At 36.6% G+C, this 13,050-nt stretch overlaps 1 protein-coding gene across 5 annotated transcripts in view; it reads left to right on the plus strand.

The window, feature by feature from the left end:
* sash1b (SAM and SH3 domain containing 1b) overlaps positions 1-13,050 on the plus strand; it is an 87,071-nt gene that overhangs the window by 60,781 nt on the left and 13,240 nt on the right. For 3 of the 5 annotated variants that reach the window (XM_065254382.1, XM_065254388.1, XM_065254407.1), the window contains 7 exons: positions 8,350-8,478; positions 8,715-8,762; positions 8,887-8,936; positions 9,846-9,883; positions 10,859-10,948; positions 11,040-11,152; positions 11,233-11,334. In XM_065254382.1, coding sequence (XP_065110454.1) covers positions 8,350-8,478; positions 8,715-8,762; positions 8,887-8,936; positions 9,846-9,883; positions 10,859-10,948; positions 11,040-11,152; positions 11,233-11,334 — 570 coding nt within the window. Of the gene's footprint in view, positions 1-5,666; positions 6,115-8,349; positions 8,479-8,714; positions 8,763-8,886; positions 8,937-9,845; positions 9,884-10,858; positions 10,949-11,039; positions 11,153-11,232; positions 11,335-13,050 lie in introns of those variants that run through there. The other 2 variants (XM_065254397.2, XM_065254422.1) reach the window with 1 other exon arrangement.

Here is a 13,050-nt window from a genome sequence, read left to right on the forward strand (position 1 = left end):
ATAATTTGTTAAAGTAACAGTTAAAGTAACATAAAAATATAAGTTGAACCATTTCAACTTAGTCAAAACTTAAGAGTATGTAGAATTGACTTGCAAAACCAAGTTTTGCAATTTTTTACAGTAAAGCATGTGCCGAATGCATAAACGTAAAGTTTAAAGTTTGGGAATGTCTTCTCCAACCGCAATGACATCATTGAAACATTTTTGCATGCTGTTAATTGATTGGTATTCTTTGTTTATTTGTTTGCATAATATTGTGATTACAGTAAATGAGCTGTGTGTTAATGAAATCTTGAGAACTGTATAGCAGTACTGATGTGATTTAATTTATGCAGAACAAAAGATGAACCCCTAGATACATAAATGTATACTTCATATACACAAACACTATTTGTGCTTCTCACACATTGCTATTTAACAACGGTGTAACTCTGTTTACGTTTGAATGTTTTGTCTGGCATTGATTGTTCCCGTCATTTCTTCTGTAGGCTAAGAATGGAAGGAACCGTTGGGTCTCAGTCTTGGGTGTTTTCTTTTAAATCTTTCTGTTTTGAAAAAAGAAAGTTTTGAGGCGTCTGTTTGCACATGTGAATGTAAAGGACGTGAGTTGAGCAGGAACAGCAGCACAGATGTATTTGATTACAGAAACTCTTAAACATCTCAGAGCATTCATGTGTCCTGCAGGCAACTCGAGAGAACGGCAGGATTTCCTCTGACACACTTGGAAATGTCTTACGCTGCATTACATGGCCATTATTTATAAACTTTCAGATGTTTTCCCTTCACATTTTTGTGTGGGTTAATGAATGACAGTGATACAGCTGAAATGTATTCCTGCTTGTGTCATTTCCTCTCTCTCTCTCGAAGCCAAGCCGTGTCCCGTCAGCTTTTTGAAACATCTGAAAGAGGTTCTCATGGTCTCACGGAGAGGTCCACATGCTTAAGTAGTAGTAGATGTAGAAGATTTAGTTTGGGTTCTCATATATGCTTGTTGGGTTTATTGTGAGCTGTTCTTGTTTGTGATAAATCTTTATGAGTTCCCTATGTGTGCTCATACAGGATAAACATCATTTGGAAGCTTATTGTTTCATGCAAACAAGACATTGCACAGGGATTTATTCGGCCAACCAATTTCTTGACTTTTAGCCGTTTAGCCACTTTTCTATTCTTTTATTCAGCTAGTGGAAACATTTTAATTACCATTATTGTACATTTACATTGACCTGAACCAGTAAACAATCACACACAGCATTCTTGCAATCATATCATAGTCATATGAACTATTCAACTATGGATCTCACAAAACCTAGTAAGTATATATTTCATCCCAACTCAAGAAAGATAGAAATCACATTTTTCCGTTAAGTAAATTAAAACATTTTCCCTAAAGAATCAGATTTTCAGTACTGTAATGGAAATTAAATGTATGTATTTGCTATCAAAATAAAAAATAATATTTTGACAGGTTTTGTCAAGATTCACTTTAGTAACTCGATTCCATACTTAAAGGAGTACTCCACTTTTATTAAAAAAATCTTAATCATTTACTCACCCCCACACTCTAACGTGGCGTTCACACCAGCCGCGGTACAGGCGGCAAAAACACGCTATTTGCGCATAGTTGGACGCTTGAACATTTTGAGATGACTTGCGTCATTCGTGCATGAAAGCCACGCGTGAAATTCCAGTCATTTAGACATTCGTGCGGAAATTCACGTCATGGGAGGAGCTTTTGCTACTCCGCTCGCTCCCTGTAAGCATGTGACTACTAGAGCAAGCTACTTATTGGTTACCACGGCGCGAATATCCGCCAAAGTTCAGATTTCTCAACTCTCGCGTTTCCCGCTGCAATACACAATTTGTGCGTACCGCGCCGCAGGATGCCTATTCGTGTCTTTACATTGACTTAACATCACTTGTGCTTGCCGCCTCTTCCACACCAGCTGTGCATAAGTTACAACGTAGCCTAGTTACGAAGTAACTGGGCACTAAGTTACAACTTACGCACTACTAAATGTTTTTGCGTTGCACCAATAAACGTAGTTTAAACGTAACAATACGTTGTAACAAAAATATTTACGAAAGCCTCTAGTTTTTTCTGTGACTGACCTTGTAGGAGTTTCCCTTTCAGACGCAAAATTTATGGGAGGAAATTATTTAAATGATTCTCCAACGCAATTTACTTATGTTGGCACGTGGAATATTCCCCCCCCAAAAAATTTACTTTACACCACAACTTCTCATCTTGCATTAGGCGTTCTATGCATCAGTGCGACCTTGCGTATTACGTAATCACATCAAAAGGTCATGCGTTACATATGTGAAAAGCAGACTTGCGGACCATTTTAAACAATAAACTGACACAAAGACATTATTTAGTATCACTCCACATACAACAACGTCAGAACTGTTCTTTTTCTCCACACTTGTAAACTGGAGCGGTAGTTTCGCATACGTCATGCGCAGTGGCGGCGGTGACTTCTTTCAGAGGGGTGCGAATTCAAAATGTGTGTTCGGAGTGTCATGTGTGTTGCTCGTTTTTCAAAATATGTGTTTGTTGCGTCATGTGAACCATGTGCATCACAAGTCTTGTCAAAATAAGTGCCTGCTGCACATGCTTCAAAAGCGTTTTTGATAAAAGAGACGCTCACGTTCACAAAATACTCGCAAGACTGTAACTTAACACTAAACTCTGATTACGCATGAGATTATGAGAATGTCTGGCAAACGTGAGCGTCTCTTTTATCATAAATCCTTTAGACGCGTCTGCAGCAAGCACTTATTTTGGCACGACACGTGATGCACATAGGATCACTCGACACGCAGAACACATATTTTAAAATGACGAACCACACACATGATGTGCTACATACATGTACATTGTGACAAGCTTCGCATCGTGCGCCCTCGAAAAAGAAGTCACCGGCCGCCACTGGTCATGCGTGACCTTTCGACGTGATTATGTAATACGCAATGTCACTCATTACACGGCTAGTGCAAGACTAGAAGTTGTGGTTTAAAGATACTTATTTTTGGACAAATATGACGATTGTTTTGTTAGATAAGACCCTTATGCCTCGGTTGGGATCATTTAGAGCGCTTTGAAGCTGAGTTGAAACTGTAACTAAAGTCCACTATATGGAGAAAAATCTTGAGATGTTTTCCTAAAAATACTTAATTTCTTCTCGACTGAACAAAGAAAAACATAACATCTTGGATGACATGGGGGTGAGTAAATTATCAGAATTTTTTGTGGAGAAATCCTTTTAAAAAAACCTCATAGATACAATAGAAGAACCATTTTTGGTACCTTAAAGAACCGTCCAGTCAAAGGTTTTTGAAACCAAAAGGTTCTTCAGTTGTTTATGGAACTGTCCATGCCCAAAATTGTTCTTTTATGACATCATGGAGCACCTTTATTGTATTAGAGTGTAACTCTTCTGTATGTTTTTATGATCAATATTCCACATTAAAATAAAGAAATAACATGTGGCTTGAATATTTAATATTATTCACAGCTCTTTTAATCCTCCAGCTTGAAAATAGATGTTTGCATGCAAAGAATATGTTGCACACTGAAGAAAGCAGGCTGGTCATGTGATTGGACCATAATAACGTGTTTATCACGGCAGCTCATATTGACCACATCACAGAGCTGGACTCTTCTCATTGCATTGATGAAAAATGGCCAGATTTGGTGCAGCTTTGACTCGAGGGCATGTCACTTAACAAATGAATGCTTCTCTCTTTGAGCACAGTCGAGGCAGTCACAGCGAGCGCGACCACGAGACCCCCGAGCCTCTCGCCTTGAAGGAATGTGCATGTTTTCAGCGGAATGAAGGGAACGTCTCATATCGTCTCACGAGTATAAGAATCTGTTTTGTGCCCTTAGATCTTTTTGGCATTTGTTGATGTCCCATTACAGCATTCAAAGCCATTTTTGGCAAATTGTAGCTTAACTATTACCCCATAGTACAGACCTCTCATGTTTTTATTTGTAATCAAGAGGTTTGTGGGAAAAGAAGCAGAAAGGTTCAGGTCAAAGTTTTATAGCGGTTACACTACTTTTAGATTTTATCTGTGAGAACACAGAACTGAAGTTTGGTGCGCACACCAAAGCTTTTAAACGAGGCTGAAAATGTCAGGCAGACGCCGACTATCAGCTTTTTTTCAGCCGACTGTCTGTTGGCTTTTTTAGCTGAGCGCTTTGGTTGCTGTGATACTTCTGCTTTGTTTATCAGTTGTTGAACAATGCCCCAGTTGGTTGTTGTGATGTTTATCCCGCCCCGTCTCCACTGCGATTGGACAACCGTGTGAAAACTGACTTGACGAGCTGTGCTTTTCACCCAAAGTGGAATATTTTTCAACTTTCGGCACTGAGCATGGAAAAACCGTAGAGCGCCGCCTTTCAGCATGGAAAAAAATGCCAGCTGCTGGCTTTTTTGAAAAGCGCCGTGCTTCCTTTGGAAACAATTGAAAACGTACGCCAGCCACCGGCGTAAGAATTCTGCCATAAAGCTATGGAATCACTTCAGAAGTCTTAGGGGAGGTTCATTTCACGTCTAAAACCGCGAGGAAAACGCAACCGTTGTTTGGTTCTTGTCACATGACCTGTGGTGCACTTGCGGCATTCTGAAAAGTTGAAATGTTTTTAACTCGATGCGGTGTGGACGCGCCTGGAAAAACGAGCATGTCGCACCGTGTGCGCGTCGCTTTCATTATGAGTGGGCATAACGCACGCCTACATTTGAAATAACGAACTTGATGCGCAAAAGACACGAAATGTGAATAGCCCCTTATAATATAGTATTATAGACCATTTTGAATACATCATCTCATTTTATGTTTTTCAGTAGAAAGAACATTGTGCACGACTGGGACGACATGAGTAAATAACAATTTTAGTTTTTCTAGCCACCCTAAAGGGGCATTTATTATGCAAAATCTACGTTTAAATAAATGTGTGTTTGTACAAAAATGTGTGTTGGCAGTGTGTGAATATTCACCCACTTCTTCTTTTTTAATCCCCATTAAACTTAAGCAGTCTCATTAGACTTTTTAAATTCTCCTGTTAATGTGATGTCACACTGGTTAAGCCCCGCCCACAGTTACTGACTGGCAGTCCTGCATTACAATAGTTTCTGCAATCGGCGAGTTTTAAGCTGTCTGCCATAGTGAGTGAGTGTCATGAGCGCATACTGTTTCTTGGTAAGGGGGTGAGGAGCAGTAGCTCATTTGCAATTAAAGGTACAGACACGAAAACAGCGTGTTTTTGGACATGCTATAATAAATGGTCTGTGGGGTATTTTGAGTTGAAATGTCACTGACACATTCTGGGCACACCTGGTGCCCTTTAAGGTTGTTGATATTAATGTATTCATAGTGCATATAATTTTGGTTTTGGTGTTTGTTTTTATAATGCGCATCATTGTTTATGTCCTTAAAGGCTGTGTTGAATGAAGTCTTTGAGTCTTCACTGATGTGTGTAAATCTGAGCCAAGTGAGTCTTTGGCTGTGTCACTTCCTGCAGCAGAGCTCTGGTCAGTCTGCAGAATATTAATCACCCTTATAAACTGTTCAGTGTGTGTGAACATCAGAGATAAACAGCGCAGGTGCACACACACACAGAGAGAGAGAGAGAGAGAGAGAGAGAGAGAGAGAGAGAGAGAGAGATCTGATATAGCACACATAGGTTACAGGACTCGGTAAATAAGGTATATTGAGTTCACAGAGCGGTCCTGCTTAAAGATTGCAATATTTAGTTTTTTTCTGGAGGTTCACTGGCTGCTTAAAATGTTAAAGCTCATTATTGTACATTATTAGGTTTGTCTTGAAGGTTCTGAAGTATATTTGGACATCTGATTGTTGGACAGCAGGAGTATCTCAGCAGTTCTCTTGGATAATTTGGAGATACACGATGAAGAACGTTGGTTACTTTGTTTGTTGACATTTTTGTAAATCTCAGTTTTTTTGGAGTATTATGGATTAAACCCATCTCTCCTGTGTTATACTGGATTATTTACTATGGAGACAAACACTGAACAAGATGCGTGTGCAGATTTAAGCACACCAGACAGTTTTTCATGTGTATGGGCAGACATGATGAATATCTTGGTGAGTTTAATGTGATTTATTATTAAGTTGTGGATGCTTTGTGTCCAAGTCCTCTTTTAAATGCATTCAGCATTAGTTAATGTTTAATTAGTATGCAGAATATTTCCTGGCATTTAAATTAAAGGTCTATTATTTTATCATCGGCATGTGAATCTTGATACGTGATGTGTAGTAAAATGAAAACAGGAAAATAAATGGCCACGTTTTAAATGTCATCAAAGGCAGTTAAATGTCAAGATGTTTTCGTTTATGAAGTTTGTAAGTCATTTTTGTTTCAAGTTCATTCATTTTAATAGTGAATCCCCAGTGAAGTACATACTTTAGTTTAAAGTGCATGATGTAGGTTGGTAGCAGTCCAGTGTTGTGGTTTTCCTGCAGTTTGTTATGGTAAACCATACCCTGGTTTAAACTTCAGTGCTGTTGCTGACCTAATGATTTGAATGTGTGCATACGGGCATAGTTCACTTAAATGTCAGGATGCTCATAAATTCTTTTAAAAGTTTGAGGAGATGATTTTGCAGATTTTGAGATGTTGTCTTGCCCGCAGCTCCTCAAGGTCTTCACTGAACTCATAACACATGTCGAGTATGTGTCACACAATAGCAGGAAGATGTTTTTGGACTCTATTAACTTGGATCTAAATGAGGTTCATCAGATTTATTTTTGCAGGAAACAGCAGAATGAAGCACAGTGGGATATTGACTCCTGGATTATTGTATCAGTTAAATCTCTGTATAGAACCCATACGGCAAAAAATGTATTTAAAAAAATATTTTTTTATAGATTTCAAAATGTCGTCGCTGTCCTTCCGAAAGCTTGTATGTCCAAATTCACTCTTTTTTTGAGAAACAGAATAAACGCTGTATTTTTTAATGATTACCTACTACCATGTTGTCTAAAGTTGACAAGCACTTTTAATATTTTTTTATTGATGGAATATTTGCAAAACCCACTTACAAACATAAAGAGTGACAATATTAATGAGTTATGACAAAAAATGAAATAAAATTTTATAAAATATGGAGATACAAGATTTGTGATGATACGTAAAAAATGGCCAAAAGTATATTTGCTGAAATATATTTTGTACGGAGCCCCTATGGGGACATGAAACTATCCCGTGCGCAGCTGAAACTTTCACGTGCGCACATTTTTTCACATGAGCATGTGAAAGTTTCACGTGAGCACAAAAAACTAAACTTTAAAAAAAATTCTGCACATGAAGGTTTCGGGTGAGCACATGAAACTAAACTTTAGGTTTTTATTACTCCGATGTCACCTTAAGGGCTCGGTAATTTTGGAATGTTTACAAAAATATTTTTTCACCGATATAATTTTTGCCCATTTTGTTGTATATTTTGGAATATTTTTCAAGTAAATAAATTGTAAAGCATTAAAAATATATTTATTTATTTCCATATATTTCAATCCATGGAAATGTATTCACATCGTATTGGAAGAAAAACTTTTGTTACGGACCTATAAACATTATGGTTTAAAAAAAGTTAAAATGAAATATATTTTCCACTTCAAAAATATACTTTATAAAATTAACTTGTATTTAGCACATATTTAAAATATATTCAGGAATAAAAATACTTTTTTGTCATATGGGAAGTAAAATTAGAAATGTATTTGCTTCCCCTTTAAATAGATTTTGAAATGTTTGTTGATATATGAAGGTTAAAACTAAATATACTGTATTTTCAAATTCAAAATTGGGCATTACCTTCTACAAAATGTATTTAGCATATATTTAAAATATATTTTGGCCAGGGAAATGTATTTTTTTGTCATATGGGTAGACTAACAACAAAATAAAAATATAAAAAATAAAATTGATTTTATTTTACTCCTTAATCCTAAATATCTTCTATTTTCATCACTGAAGTAACATAGTTAAAACCTTATTTGTTGAAAAACAGCATAAAGGTAATTAAAGAGACCCTTAGTTACCTGATGTTAAATTCAGTCCCTCGTGGACCCCTGATGGGACTCAAACCAACCTTTGTTACCAGACCAGATATTTATCCAATAGACCAGGCCATATGGTCTCATACGGTCTGGAGTTGATCTAAAATAGCTTTTAAAGAGATGCTTGACTGATTCTCGTTTCTTATTAATCTTTGACAATCCAGAAAAGACAGAAAGGAGAAAGATTCTCAATAGTGATTGTAGCACATTGTTTTCTTCACAGACTGTAAATAATGACTTCATTGTTCTCGTGTGCCGTAGGATGGATCTCTGGCTAACATTGAGGATTTGGCCCAGGAGTATTCAGAGTATTACAGCACATCTTACAGCGACGTGTGTGACAGAATGGAGGAGTTACGCAAGCGGAGAGTTTCTCAGGAAGCAGAGGCGGTAATATGATCTTAAATTCACTTTCTATTTCTGTACTTTTATTTATTTTAAACATGTTATCTTTCATTGTATGCCCCGTCTACATTTATAAATGGGAGTAACCAAACGTCACCCTTTGAAAATGAGACATCATTTGTCCCAGAACATCATGTAGATAACATTTTGTGTGGCTAGATAACAGTTTAACAGTTTGTCTGGGAGGTTTTGGTGAAAATGCTGTATTGTGTTGTTTTTAGGGAAAGTCTGAATCAACGGCATCCCTTCAGTTGCGCCTGGAGATCCAGGTGAGTCAGAATGAACCCTACAAACATCTTGTGCTTTTATGGGAAAGGCATTGATTGTGTCATTTTTACTTTGTTCATCTATAAATAGTCTCAAACTAAATAAACTATGTTTTGTTTTTCCCAGGAATCACTTGGACTTTCCAGTGCAGTTTCCACCCCTGAGGTAGAGAGAAGGTATGCGATCAAGAGATGAAATGTATTTGGTAAATGGTTTTGGGTTCACATGTTAAAGGTCCAATAAGAGTCAATCTGAAAATGAAAGGTAATCGTGTTTGAAGTTCCTGGACATACTTACATAGGACACAAGAGACCAGAGCATTACTCCACAATGAAACATATCCGGTCATCTGGAAATTGGAGATGATACATGTATTTCCTTTTGACCCCGTTTGTCCTCCTGTTCCTTCCTTTCATTGTGCACCAAATGAGGCATTATTTGAATCAGCATGTTCGTACACGTAATGAACGACTAATGCAAAGTAAAAAAAGCATTTCTTTCCCTGAAATACTTACGGCAGGTGTTCATGACCATACTTTTAATACTTAAAGTCATTGATAAATAACCGATACGTGCATATGTACATTTTCAGGTTACAGTTAAGCTTATAAGCTATATTGGAGAATCAATATTAGTATCAGTGAGTTATTTATACATTGTTATAAAATGTTTTAAGAAAGTGTTTTAAATACAGGATCAAAACAGATTTGCCCTTACGGTTCTGCAGATCTCCATGCAAACATCAGCACCACAGACACCGCTGAGAGAAAAATAAATACAAAGGGGAATTCATGAGCCATGTGATCGCCTCTGTCTCTTTAAAAGCCCTCCGCTGGGTGAAAAGCTTTTATTGTGACTGAGAGCGACAGCAGCGTCTGCTTTACCTGCTCTGATCAAACACTCGCTCTAATCACGATGCAGACTAGTTAAGAGACAAACAGCTGACAGGTTAAACACACATTAATGCTGGAAATGAACCAATATATGAAGAAGATGATGATGAGGGAGAGCAGGTGAGGTAAAGATGCTTATTTACCCTGTTTTTTACACTTTGCTCATGTTTATATTTGTACTTTTACTTTCAGGCCAACAATGCAGAAGTCCAGTTCTGAAGATGGATCAGGTTGGTACTTTCTGTGTCTATTCGATCATATTTGATTTCACAGTTGAAATAGCAGCGATGGTCACAATTTTTAAAAAGTTTTATGTATGTAATGTGATATTCCAAAATATTTTATTGGCTAGAATTTGCTGGGCATAGATTAATCTAGATTAATCTCATACAAAATAAAAGTAATTTTTTGCATAATATATGAGTTTGTGCTGTGTGTAAATATTATGTATATTTAAACACACACACACACATAAATAAATAAATAAATTTATATGAGAATTTTTTAATTTATATATTTTGTTATTTATATATAATATAGAATATATACAAATATAAATAAATATATTTACACATGTAAATGTTTCTTAAATACATACATTAATGTGCGTGTATTTATATATACTTAATAATTACACAAAGCACAAACTTATATATTATGCAAAAAAATTACTTTTATTTTGTATAAAATTAATCTAGATTAATCTATGCCCAGCACTACTCCTTACACAGTTTAAAATGCTTAATTGTCCAGTAATTATAAAAAAAAATGAAAATGGAAATGCATTACTATAGGAATAAAAAAATGCATTGGGGATTTAAAGTCTAAGACCATACTGTAATTTTAAATCATTTTAATATCAGTAAATAAAATGTTTTAATATATCAATAAAAAAAACGAAATGTTATGAAATAAAATTAAGAATAATTTCAAAACAAGCTTTTATTGAAGCACACAAGATTTTTTGATGATGCTAGATAACATGGATCATCACATCGTCATTTACATGCCAGATGACATTAAATTAAACTGAAACTATTTTAACATTATTTTATCTTTTTTTTATTCAATTATATAATTAAAATCATATAGTTTCACTTTTGGTTTCAGATTTTATGGACCTCTTACTTTTTTACAGTTTTACAGATTTTAGAAATCAAATGCAGTAAAGACATTAATTGATTGTAAAAGTTTGCTTTAAACAGCAGGAAAGTGGGACAGCAAAAAGAAAAACAAATCGTTCTGGCAAAGTTTCCGCAAGACGCAGAAAGAAAGCATCCGAGTGCCACCGAAAGGTGCTTTATCCCACTTACAGTGTTATCAGAATTTGATTAGATCACCATAAATGTTGATTAAAATGATAGACTTTAACCACTGGTGTTCTAGGGGAGGACCTGGGTTTTGTGGCCAGTGAGATCACAATGAGCGATGAAGAGCGAATTCAACTGATGATGATGGTGAAGGAGAAGATGATCACAGTGGAGGAAGCTCTGGCTCGGGTACGAAGCGCTTCTAATGATGCTTTTAAACCGGATTCACTATAACAACGTGCACTGATGTTTTTTTTCTTGTCCCCCAGCTGAAGGAATATGAAACACAGAACAAGCAGTCCAATAGCACAGACGTGATCGAATGGAGCGACACACAAAGTTTCTCTATGACCGAATCCCCCTACTTCCATGTGAGTCCCTTCTGCTTTACATTCAGTCTATAAAAAGACATTTGCAGATGCAAAGCAAGAGATGTGGCTTCCCCCCGGAGCTCCTCGCTCTCCTGAAGTAGATTCAGACTAAATCCATGTTTGTTGTGATGAGTGTGTTTATTGGTAGATGTGACTTACAGGGAGGATTTGTTACCCCCCTTCATGTCCAACATATAAACCGTGCCACCCGCCTCACCCAATGTCCCACCCCCGGGCGATGTCTCACCCCCTCTGGGCCCACGGGCAGGGTCCTATTCATCCACCCTATAACCCCCCATTGTGTATTTTTGGCTGGTTGAATGCAGGGCTGTGCTCGGTCTCTGCTGCAGCCTCCAGCTCTTTTGTGGAGGGATTGTGTGATTAGGGTTTTTAGATGAAGACCCCATTCCATAATTTCACAACATGGCCACACATCTGACTACTGTTTTTAGTGTTTGCTGGATTTTAGTACTGTGTTTGCTCATGGCTGATGATAAAACTAAAGATTCAGTTAGACTTACTGAAGGTAGGACTTGAACCTAAGGGCTTTTCTCACTTGATCCAGTAAGCAACAACCTAACAGTGGTGGTCTATCAACCACCCAGAACATCCAGACTATCACAAGGGTTCATAAAGATTTACCTTGGTTTACCATGGTATACAGGTTTTTTACTTATTTCGTACCATGCAGTATTGCAAAATACCATGGTATTACCACTTTATCAATGTGCAATAAGGTGAATAATTTAAAAAAGCATTTCATGCTGTATTGTGTCACAAGAGGTGATTGAATATTAAAGGTTTAAAAATAAGGACTTGATGACATCTGCGTTGTTGATAATTTGGAGACTCATGAATATGCATTAAATTTTTTAAAGCTTATTCAATACTATGTATCATGGTTTCCCAAACTGGGGTCTCGAACCCCTGGTGGTTCGCGAGGGAATTGCAGTTTTTTTTTTGAATTGATAAAAACGATTAATTAGGTACTAATTTAACAGGGACGGCCGGTGACTTCTCTAACGAGGGGCGTGAATTCAAAATATGTGTTTGGAGTGTCGTATGTGTTGCTCGTTATGTCAAAATATGTGTTTGGTGCGTCATGTGAACTTACGTGCATTATGTCAAAATAAGTGCCCAATGGGTTTATGATAAAAAAAATGCTTGCGTTCACAAAATGCTTGCAAGCCATTAACTTAACACTAAATTCTGATTACAAATGAGATTAAGCGAGTATCTGGCAAACGCGAGCATCTCTTTTATTACAAACCCCTACGAAGTGTCTGCAGCAGGCTCGTATTTTGACATGACGTGTGATGCACATAGGTTCACATGATGCGCCGAACACATATTTTGACATAATGAACCACACACATGATGGGTTAAATACATGTTGTGACGAGCTTTGCATAAAATGTAAATAAATATTATTACAAATACTATTTGTTTATTCTGAATGTGATGTAAACATTACACAAAACAAAACAAAAAATTTTACCCATGAAGGTTCAATAACCAGTAAAAATAACTGTAACTATGTAAAATACAACTTTTAAACACATATGAAAAAAGTTAAACATGCAAATGTGCTATTAAATTGTTGAAATATTTACTTAAAATCTCAAGGGGTACTTCAAGTAATTTAGTTCAAGGGGGTTCAGCTGACAAAAAAGTTGAAAACCCCTGCTATATATTATAGCAAAATATAATTGTATA

Source organism: Paramisgurnus dabryanus, chromosome 17 (genome assembly GCF_030506205.2).
Source record: "Paramisgurnus dabryanus chromosome 17, PD_genome_1.1, whole genome shotgun sequence".
NCBI classification, from domain to species: domain Eukaryota; kingdom Metazoa; phylum Chordata; class Actinopteri; order Cypriniformes; family Cobitidae; genus Paramisgurnus; species Paramisgurnus dabryanus.